Source organism: Phodopus roborovskii, unplaced genomic scaffold, assembly GCF_943737965.1.
Source record: "Phodopus roborovskii unplaced genomic scaffold, PHOROB, whole genome shotgun sequence".
Classification (NCBI taxonomy): Eukaryota; Metazoa; Chordata; class Mammalia; order Rodentia; family Cricetidae; genus Phodopus; species Phodopus roborovskii.
In genome coordinates, this window is record NW_026126541.1 from 32,223,812 (window position 1) to 32,233,823 (window position 10,012).

Sequence of the window (10,012 nt, forward strand, 5' to 3'; positions counted from 1 at the left end):
TTTGACACAGGTACACCTGTGAGAGGTACAAATAGGTAGTTAGGAACCACCTGAGAGTTGACAGGGCCTACGTCTAAATGACAATTGTCACCAATCTTTTAGGACTAGTGAACTAACCCAAGAGCCAAGAGGGATCTGACACCACTATGGGCTGAATGAACCACACCCAATATGAGGAACTTATCTGTGATCACCAGAAAAGTAAAGATGTGTTGTGTTCAAAACAACTAGAAATGTTCAAAGGTCTGTCCCTTTCCTAGAAAGCAGGCTTAAAGCTTGTCGTACAGAGTCCTTCCTACCTGAGGAAGCAACAGGCCCAGAGAGAATTCACACCCATCCATCTCCAAATACACGATCAAATACATTATCTTGTTGCACATGATTTCCCTTCAAATTATTTCAACTTGAAACCACATGAAACTAAGGTTATATCAATATGCAAAAGCCCCAACTCTATCCACAAGCTCCCCTTGCCTCCATCCTGAAAAGTTAAATTGAGATGTAGATAGATACTACATATCTATAATAATATATATAGTTCCTTCAAGAAGCACCAGGAATGTGATTTAGAAAAAGAAGAACATTCCCAGTATATTCGGGGCTCGGAATTTGACTCACACTACCTGCAAATTTTAAATAATACAAACAAAAGCATTATAAGCTTATAGTATTCTCTCATGGCTCACTATTAAGAGTGCTTGAAAGCACATAGACTTATAGAAAAATAGGGAATGCATTTCTAGGACACAAACTTTTCAATCTAGACAGAGACAGCTGTTTGCTTCAACAAATCCTGGGTCTTCAGAAGACGATGTTATTTTTATTGCTTTTTGGAGTGCTGTGTAAAGCATATAACCTTACAGGTTGCATAATAAGCAGTTTCCGTCTTTAAATATACTCATATGATAAGAAAAGATACATGCAGAGGAAATACATAGGATTTTAAGAACCACCATTTACATTAGAAATTTCTTTATACAAACATCTTAACTTTAAAAACAGAAAAGGCATCTACAAAGAGCCCTCTGAGACTGAAGGAAACCCAGCTTTTCATGTAAGCAGGCTTTCACTGAGAGACGTGAGTGATGGCAGACGAAGGCCTCTTAAGAATAGATTCAACAGAAAATGACAGAGGCTCATTCGCCGAGAGTTTCGTTCCAACTTGTTTGCTTACGAAGAGGTCTTTTGCGCATCTGTCTATGGTAAATGTGTACTTCTGGTTCTCCTTGACCAAACACTCTCTGTGTTTCTTTGGGGTCTCTTCAAAGGCTTCTTTGACAAATGGTGTTTTCAACTCAAGGCCTGATTTGTCGCTGAATGTCTGCTGGAATACTGAGTGGAATGGATTATGTTTAAGTGGCAGAGGGTGCCTGGTGTTTTCTTTGCTGATCTTGGTTAAGATGTGCCCTTGAGGGGCCAGGCAGTCCATATCAATGGGAGAGAAATTCCGCCTGGGTGGGGAGAAGGCCGACCTCTCAGGGACAACCTGATGAGCCTGAAGGCCAGTTCTTGAGGTTGGGACCTCAGGGAGATGAGGCAGTAACAGGGAGCCTTCCGGTTTGGGTGGCATCATGTCGTGTTCTGCACTAAGGCCATCCTGAACTCGGGTTCCTTTCAAGTCCCAGCTGGCCCCAGGCTTCAGGGCTTGAACAGAAGTGGTAGCATTTAAAAGGTATTGCTGGTAGAGAAGGGTGTCAGTAATGGGACCACATTTGGGCCAAACTAAAAATCGTGAGGACAGAGGATATTGTCTGTAAGTTGTGGCCACACTGACATTAGAAGAAATCAGTTCCATATTCCCCGATCCTGAATACTGCATGGTGAGATCCAGGCAGGCTGGTAACAAATTACAAAAGTCCTTGCTGGGCAGCTCCCCTGCAGTGGGGCTGTAGGCACTTTTGTAGGAATTGTATTCAGGTCCAGGCACCATACGGTTGGGCAGGAACAAGGCGGCAGCTTGAGAAGTTTCCAACATCTCCCTCTCTTTATATTCTCTCTCCAGCATAATGTTCTCCAACTCTTTGTCAGCAAAGGCTCTTCTCTTCCTCATCCTGTCACTAACAGGTGGAGGTAGAGGAAGGGTCCCTCCCAGGTAAGTCTCTGCTGTTATTGGGCGATAGCCTAAAAGAAGCAAGTATGGCAAAGAAAACAGATTGACATCCTGACAAGAAATCCAGACGGCAAAAGTAACATCACAAAGCACAGGATACTCAGTTATAATTCCATACCACTGATATTTCAGGGTAAAAAGCAAAATTATAGGCTTGATTTAAGATAGTTTCCCTTTCCGGGACAGTGCCCATATGGTAGCTTCCGGCGGTCATTGTTTTTGTTGGTATAGGTATGTCTGCTTGCTTGCCTCAGCAAGTGTATTATATTGACTGAGATTTTAATATGCTTCCCAGATCCTTAGACATGGAGGAACAAATTTGTCCACCTTGTTTTCTGTTTCATTGCCCTTTTTTTTTTTTTGTCTTTTTGCATTATTATAAAAGGTATCTATACCTACAGCTGATGTCACTTTTATTTTCTAAAGATGTCTCATTATGTACACAGTGTTACAGCTGTAGAATAATCCAAGGAGAACTAGGAGAAAAAGAAAAAGAAAGTTAAAGAAGATTAGTGAGCAGAAAAAGAAGAAAAGACTTGAGGACACAGAGAAGCCTAGAAAAACTCTGAAGAGTTGTTAAGGAGTCCAAACACACAGCACCTAACAATTCAGCCAGGCTTCCCCTTGACCTCTTGGGTTGGGGGAGAAGCATCTCCAGCTCCAGATCTCAAGCATTCCCCCACCCCAAGTTCATTCATGTTGACCAAACACCAAAAGAGCTGAACAAGCAGGCATTAAGATGCAGAAGAAATCATGCGCAGTTCATAAAAAGAGACAAAATCAAATGCCAAAAACCAGTAGGACATAAGTAGATTGCTTGGAGTATTTATTTCACCACTCCCAAACACTCAGCACTTGGCGGATTTTTCTGAAGGACCCAGTGTGATGTTTGTATTTACACAGTGGCAAACCCATTATACTCTCTTGGAAATAAAATAAAAATTGAAAATTATTGTTTCCACTCCGAGGCTAAGTGTTTGCCAGAAAGTTATTTACTTGAATTGAGTCCTCAAATGTCTCAACTTGCTTTGCCAAAAGCATCGATTTATCAGTGTGGCCCCTATGGTTATAAATGTTTACCTACTTTGCAACTAAATACAAAAGTCAGACTTGCACAGCACAGGCTGAGACACAATCTCTAAAACAGTCCAGGATCAAAACTCAGAGGGCTTAGAAGAAAGAAAAAAACAAAACAAAACAAAAAAAAAAAAAAAAAAAAAAAAAAAAAAACCTGCCCACTTCAAAGAAGGAAGCCCTTCTTTAAGCTGTGGCTGTGATTAAAGTAAAAGTAACTTCAGATAAAGGCAAAGGAGATGTAAAGACTGTTAAGGAAAATGATGATGGACAAACACATTACTTAGCCAGTCAATAAATAAACACCATGCCTAAAATCCAAATGCTTTAGAAAATCGTCACTATTTTAAGAATTAACGTGTCTCTAAGATTTGTAGAAAAAGAAGGCAAAGGGAGATCTAGACTGGCAGCAGCCTTCAGTTTGCATGTTTGGTTCCAATCCTTACCCATTCTGACTGACTGACAAAAGCAGTAGGAAGGAAGTGTAGGGAAGCAGCGATCATCTAGATTTCCATGGAGGAAAACAGAACAACGCTAAAGAGTGAAACACTACAGGTGACTCTTGGTCACAGCTGGTATCGTCTTGCTTTGCTTACTGGGCCCATTAAGTTCCTTCAATAACTAAGAGAGTGGGACGGGAGTGAGTTTTAATTGTTTTCCTTCCCAAAGGTAGCTTCCAGGATCACTCGACAGCGCATTTTTTTATGTCCCTCACACTGGAGCGAATTTCACAGGCGCTGCAGCGGAGCACATTAACTAGTCAGAGGATAATATTATCGTGGTGGCAAAACCCTCTGCAAATATGACATGCATTTTCTAGATGAGTTCCCTTTCCCGAGGCAAACTTTCTAATGAAGATTGGCCCCTGCCAGGCGTTAATACAAATGCCATGCGTCTAAAATGATAAGCATCCTTCAACTCCATTTAAAAAGCCAAAGGACAACTTGAGGTTATTTTACCTTCTAAAATACTTTTGGCCAGCAAACTTGGCGCCCTGACTTGCCTCTGGTACACTGCTTTCCGCTCGAAATTATTCTGTTTCCCGGAAAGTCCCTTCTTGTCCTGTAAACACAAGAAACAACTGTGGGAGTGGGGAAGAAGGGACATCTGCAAACCTCTAGCACTCTCCCCAACCTAAAACATACTTGTTTAGCCTTTCTTATGAAAACTTATTCAAAGAAAATTAATAGGAGCGCCCCTTAACCTCAGCTCAGCCGGCAGGAGGGCCACTCCTTCTTTCTCTGGCTATCACTCTGGAAGACATTTAAAGAGACATCTAGACCACAATCAAGGAGACTTTAGGAATCTGGCCTGGAAGAACTATGTTGGAGGGTGGAGTGGTTGCCTCCCCAGGATGCGTCCACTAAGCTGAAGGTGCCCAGAAACTGCCTCTGAGAACCAAAAGACAGGGCGGTTTCTCCCCGAGTGGAGTAGACACAATGGGGTGCCAGAGACTGAGAGAGTCTTCTGTGTTTGTCTTGTGCCCTGAATCTCAAGGGACACTAGCCTAAAAACCCTGCGGTTACCACCAGGTTGCTCCCAACCCAGTGGGCTGCTGCGGAGAAGCCTAGCAAGGCAGAACAGGAACTACCCCAACCAGAAAAGAGGTTGAACCCGGGGCCAGGGACACCTGAGGTCCGGAGCAGCCTTGGGCTGAGGAGCTCTTACTCAGCCCGGAAGTTTTCTCTCCTCTAGAAAATGGGCATCAAGTTCTGCCTAAGAATCAAAGTGACAGGCGCACAGTGACAGCACCTCATGCTGCTTTATTCTCTGTGACTGGACACACCGCACTGTCAACCACCCTACTCCCTCCCCGCAAAACTAACCCTGAAATATTTTTAATGACTTTTCCGTAGTGTCCCAAATGCACCTAATTATTTTCAAGACCACCTTTTGCGTTTTAGTAGGAGATTTTTCTAGCACGTTTTGCAGCGATGCCCACAGCTTTCCCTCCCCGGCCTGCAGGCTCCCGTGGGCAGGGTATTTGCCTCTCCTGTTGCTAAGGGACTCCCCATTCAGGTTGGGCACGCGCCCTCGAGATGAACTCCGGGCCTAAGGGCACCCACCTCGGTGGCCTGCTGCCTCCGGAGCGCCACCTGGGCGGCCATGACACGCTGGCGCTCCACCACGAGCAGGCAGTTAGCGCACTGGCAGTCCCGCCAGCGACAGAAGCGCTTGTGGCCCTTGAGACAGGACACCACGCCGTGGTTACGGCAGCGCGCACACTTGGGCGTGCGGCTCAGTTTGCGCGGCTCTGAGCCACCACCCGCAGTGGCACCGCGGTCAGGAGCTGCAGCCGCGGCTGGCAGCGCCTGAGCCGCAGGCGGTGGCCTGGGTGCCAGCCCTCCTGGCTGCTCTGGCCGGCCTGACACCTCCGGGGACGCTCCCGGCTCCTCGCCATCACCCTCGTCCTCTGCGTCTTCATCCTCCTCGTCTTCGTCCTCCTCCTCCTCGACGTCCCCATCAGCCGCTAAAGGACTTGCTCCCTGAGCTGCGGCCCTCAGAGGAGCCCCACAGCCATCCTCCTCCAGCTCTAGGCTCTCCACGTCGATCTCCCAGTCCCCGGCTCCCGGGACTGCCTGCCCTTCCGTCATGGCGCTAGGCTCTCCTTTGCCGGCACTCTAGGGAGACAGAAAGGCCCGAAGACCCGCCCGTCGCAATCAGGGACTCTCTTTGAGCCAGAACTTCTGAAAGGCCAGAAGTTAACCCAGTTTCCTTCTGGTCCCTACAATGCAGGCCACATGGACTCAGAGACCCACAACTCAAGGAAGGTTTTAATTTACTAATTCCAAGTGGTCTGTGCACCTGACCTTTAACCGCAGCCCTGTCTGGCCTTTCCAGACAAATCACCCACTGACTTTATACACTCGCCGGTTTAAGCCACTTGTCAAGCTTTTCCACAGCCGACTAGCACGGCCATGATGGATATAAAACTGTCGATGGAACAATTATCTTTCCTTTGATTACAAGGGACCTTGAAATCACATTTCCCAAATATCCCTCATTGACCTGCGCCACCACAAAGACTCTGGAGAGGTCTTTGCATCGCTCCCCTTCCCCTAAGCGCTGTGTTATTTATTATTAGAGGGTCACACACACACACACACACACACACACACACACACACGCACAGCGAGTGGGGGGACACAGGCCATAAAGCCGTGGAAGCTGGTCTGGCATCAGCAGTGCTTTGGGCCGCACGGGGTTGATGGAACTTGATTTTCATCTTTAAGGCAAGGCAACCAGAAACAGAAAGGATCAGTAATGATGATTCATGCTCCCCGTGCCCTCCCTGACTCCGGACCTGCAACATCATAACACTCACCAAGACTCAGAGGCCCAGGCTAGCAACCCAGTTAAAAGATATCCAGCTTTAGGGTCTTTCTCTCTGGAGCTGTAAACAGCGGGCGCAAACTGAAAAAGAATCTGACAGCAGGAGGCGGGAGCCCACTGGATGGTGGGGAGGGACAGAGGCAGGAGGTGAGTCAAGTCCTCAGCAACCTCACCCCGCACATCCCCAATTCTGCAAAGTTCTGTTCGGTCTTCTGCAGCCTGGGTCGCTTCTCTTCGCTTTCCACTTCTGGCTCAAACTGAGCAGGAAAGGTGGGGCTCGGACCCAGGACTCCGCCGCCGCAGGCGCACTCTGCTTGCTTCCTGCGCAGCGGAGTCACTCACTGCAGTCCCGGGCCTCCGCGCCCCTTCCTAGTATTATCCACCCACCCACTCCCACCCCCGAGCTCCGCGTCCTCTGATTGGTCTGTTGTCAGGCGCTGTGCACGCTGATTGGCCAAAGCACTCAGGCCGAGTGCCCTCCTCTTCTGCCCAGCGGACGCTCCCCTCCCAGCGCTGCTTCGCCCGAATCTTCCAGCCAGCCTTCGCTGCAGCCGGGTCCTTCTTTCAGAAGCTGAACCTGAAAGTGTGAGCTGTGATCGCGGTGGCGAAGTCGCCGTTTATCTCGCGGACTAGGGAACAAGCTGAATCTCACTCTTATGCATCGTATTGCTTGCTCTCCAGAAGGTAACTCAGAGGTAGAGATCAGAAAGGTTAGCGCTGATTTCTATCGATGTTCTCATCGGCTCTAGTATTTATTTAACCATCGCAGCTAGATTGCGAAAAGAGACCACTCTACAGGGGCGCACTGGCATCTTTCTTTCCACAGGAACAAGTCCCATGCTTATCCTGCAGGACGACGCCTAGCTTACGAATATGTTTCTGTGGATAACTCTGAAGTGCAAAATACTTCTTCACTGTCACAGAGCTGGGCAGGTGGACACCTCAACTACATACAGGTCACTTACATTTTCCTGCTGTCAGTGGACAGCACAGTTCTTGCTGGAGAAAATGGAAGTAATCCACGCCATTAGCGATTTTAGATAGAAAAAAATAGTCAATCTAAGCATTGTTTATACAAAACAATTTTAAAACTGCTTCTTAGCGTGCATGAATAATTGTTTTATAGAGAAAATGGACTTTCTTCCCTCTCTCTCAAAACACCCTTCACAGAAATGTTTGAAACAAAGTTAAATTTTCCCACGGATCGCAAGGAAGTTCCCTGCATTCTATATATCTTAAGCTAGATGTAAAATCCCTAGGACGCTTTTGGAGTCTCACCCTTAAATCCAGAAGCCCTCTGCAAGAGGGAGGGCTTAAATGGAAAAGGGGGGAAATAGAAAAGGAAAACACTTGATGGTCGTTCCCCTGCACTCGAGACAGACCAGTGATGGATATTTGTTGAAGGGAGACAATTTCGAAGCTGATTACAGCTTTCCTCTAATCCGAACCTATCAGAAAGTTCGGAGTCAATCAAGTTCGCCATCCCGAAGTGGAAACAAAGACCAACCGCCTGCTGGAAACACAGGTATTTCCAAGCCCTTAGTGAGCCTGAATTCCTCCTGTTACGGGCACTGAAGCCACATTTGTGCCGGTTCTTCCCAGAGCCAAGGCAATGTCCAGCTAAATACATGGAGGTGGCCTTCTGTATGTTCCCGTAGATTTTTCAGTGTCTCTGGGGTCTTGAGGGGTGACTTGTAAGTCATGAGGCTGCCTGTGACAATTTCACTGAGGCACACAGGAACCGCTCTTGGAGCCTCTCCTTTGCACCTCCTAGTAACACCGACGAGTTTCGCCATTTATGTTCTTTCTTATCTAACCAAAGCGCTTCTTTTTTTTTCCACCTGGGTGGAGGCTTTTGAGCTCTTGACCACAGGAGAAACATGTTTTTTAACCTCCGTTTTCTCAGATGATGAAAGCATGAAGCCCTGAGAGACCCATTGTCCTCGGGGAAAGCCAGGGACTGGGTCAAGAACTTTGGACCTGGATAGCCTCTGTCACCAAAAGAATCGAGTCCTAGGCTCTCAGCAGCAAATGCTGGCAGAGAATTTGCCATGGTTTCTTGATTGTTTTTGTTGTTGCTGTTGGTTTGTTTTTGTTTTTGTTTTTGTTTTTGTAGCTCCCTTGCATCCCTTCTGATTTTAGTGCTTGGAGTCAGGAATAACTCCTCCATGACAGGATTAGGCACTGGTCTTTTGTTTGTTGTTTTGTTTTTGTCAAATAATGCTGAGTTTTCTACACACACACACACACACACACACACACACACACACACACACATTTTCTACCTTCAAAAACAGGGTGTTTCATTGAAACCATTACCCTGCCAGATCATGGAGAATGTTGAAGACAGACTTGGTTCCTATTTATTGCTTGTATAGTCCCTAAGAATAAAAAAGATAGGCTAATTAGCTCTTCGCTGGTAATTTTAAATATTAACGAAGTTGAGAAAATAGCTTTGCTTGTTATTAGGTGGCAGAAAGGGAAGCCAGGAGGGGACAGAGGGAGAGGGTGTGGGTAGTTGCTTCCTAAACTGAAAGTAAACAGACTAGGGAGCCCAGCAGCCTAGTTTAAACTTTACACAGCACTTGAGAAGGAGACAAACAGTATTTGTGTACATGAACCAGTCAGATGAGACCAAAACTGGGAAAGGGGGTTTGGGGATAGGGGGCCCTAAGGCAGAGGAGCCAACCCAGAGGACCAGCCCTTGAGAATGTTCTAGGGCAAAGGCCAGACCAGGGGAGGGATGCTGAAGAGCTTCCTGGCTCAGCTGGACCCCTAGGTTGCAGGTGGATGCATCTCCAGCACTCCAGCCCCCCATGGACAGAGAAAACACAGGATAGTAAGTTCCTGCTGCCTGCTGATACCCCCTACACACATTGTCCCCCTTTTCCCTGTGTGCCTTCCCCCTTATACCGCCATCTGTGCACTTTGTGACATGCTGCTGCAAACCAAGATCCTGCTAAATTACACTCCATCCTCTGGTCTTGAAGAACCTCCAGGGAACCACTGATGGAAAGTCCTCCAGGAAGTCCAAGACACTCCCATACTAAAAGTGAAACTGTCTGCACTTCTGGGGGTAAATGGCCATGCCTTTTATTAGGCTGCCAAAGGATGACACAGCTACACAAACTGTTCAGTAAACTAAATATTTGTAAGACAGGGTGAGGGAGCCTGGGTTCCAGTTGGTTCTTTCACAGACTAGTGACCTTGACCAATTATTTTCTGTGTCTTTTAAAGAGTGTCCTTTCCTGACCTGGCATCTGAAAACTTCAACTAACAAGGATAGGGTGATCAAAGAGTGGGACCTCCGAACAGACCTCCTTCTCCTCCCTGGGAATAGTACTTGCATCCAGCGAGTCTGGCTTCTCTTCACTTGGCTTAAAGGGACTTTCTTGACTCAGGATTTCTGAGGTAAGGAAACAAGTCCCTAAGAAGGGCTTGAAAACTGACAAGTCACAAAACACCATCCTTTCCAGTGATTTTTTTTTTTAAGCT

The 10,012-nt window shown here is 46.8% G+C and overlaps 1 protein-coding gene across 1 annotated transcript; it reads right to left on the reverse strand.

Annotated features, from left to right (window-relative positions):
* Positions 1-762: 762 nt before the first annotated feature.
* Dmrt2 (doublesex and mab-3 related transcription factor 2) lies at positions 763-5,799 on the reverse strand. The gene is made up of 3 exons (XM_051200113.1): positions 5,251-5,799; positions 4,144-4,246; positions 763-2,121 (listed from the first exon to the last, which is right to left on the reverse strand). Exons 1-3 carry the CDS (start codon positions 5,776-5,778, stop codon positions 1,067-1,069), a joined length of 1,686 nt encoding a protein of 561 aa, XP_051056070.1. The 5' UTR covers positions 5,779-5,799; the 3' UTR covers positions 763-1,066.
* Between the last annotated feature and the right edge of the window lie 4,213 nt (positions 5,800-10,012).

Excerpts from the sequence above, each read along its gene's own strand:
- Dmrt2 (XM_051200113.1), bottom strand. The coding sequence starts at position 5,778 with ATGACGGAAGGGCAGGCAGTCCCGGGAGCCGGGGACTGGGAGATCGAC. Across the intron at positions 4,247-5,250 it reads GGAGGCAGCAGGCCACCGAG|GACAAGAAGGGACTTTCCGG; the intron begins GTGGGTGCCCTT and ends TTGTGTTTACAG. Across the intron at positions 2,122-4,143 it reads GGCCAAAAGTATTTTAGAAG|GCTATCGCCCAATAACAGCA; the intron begins GTAAAATAACCT and ends TGCTTCTTTTAG.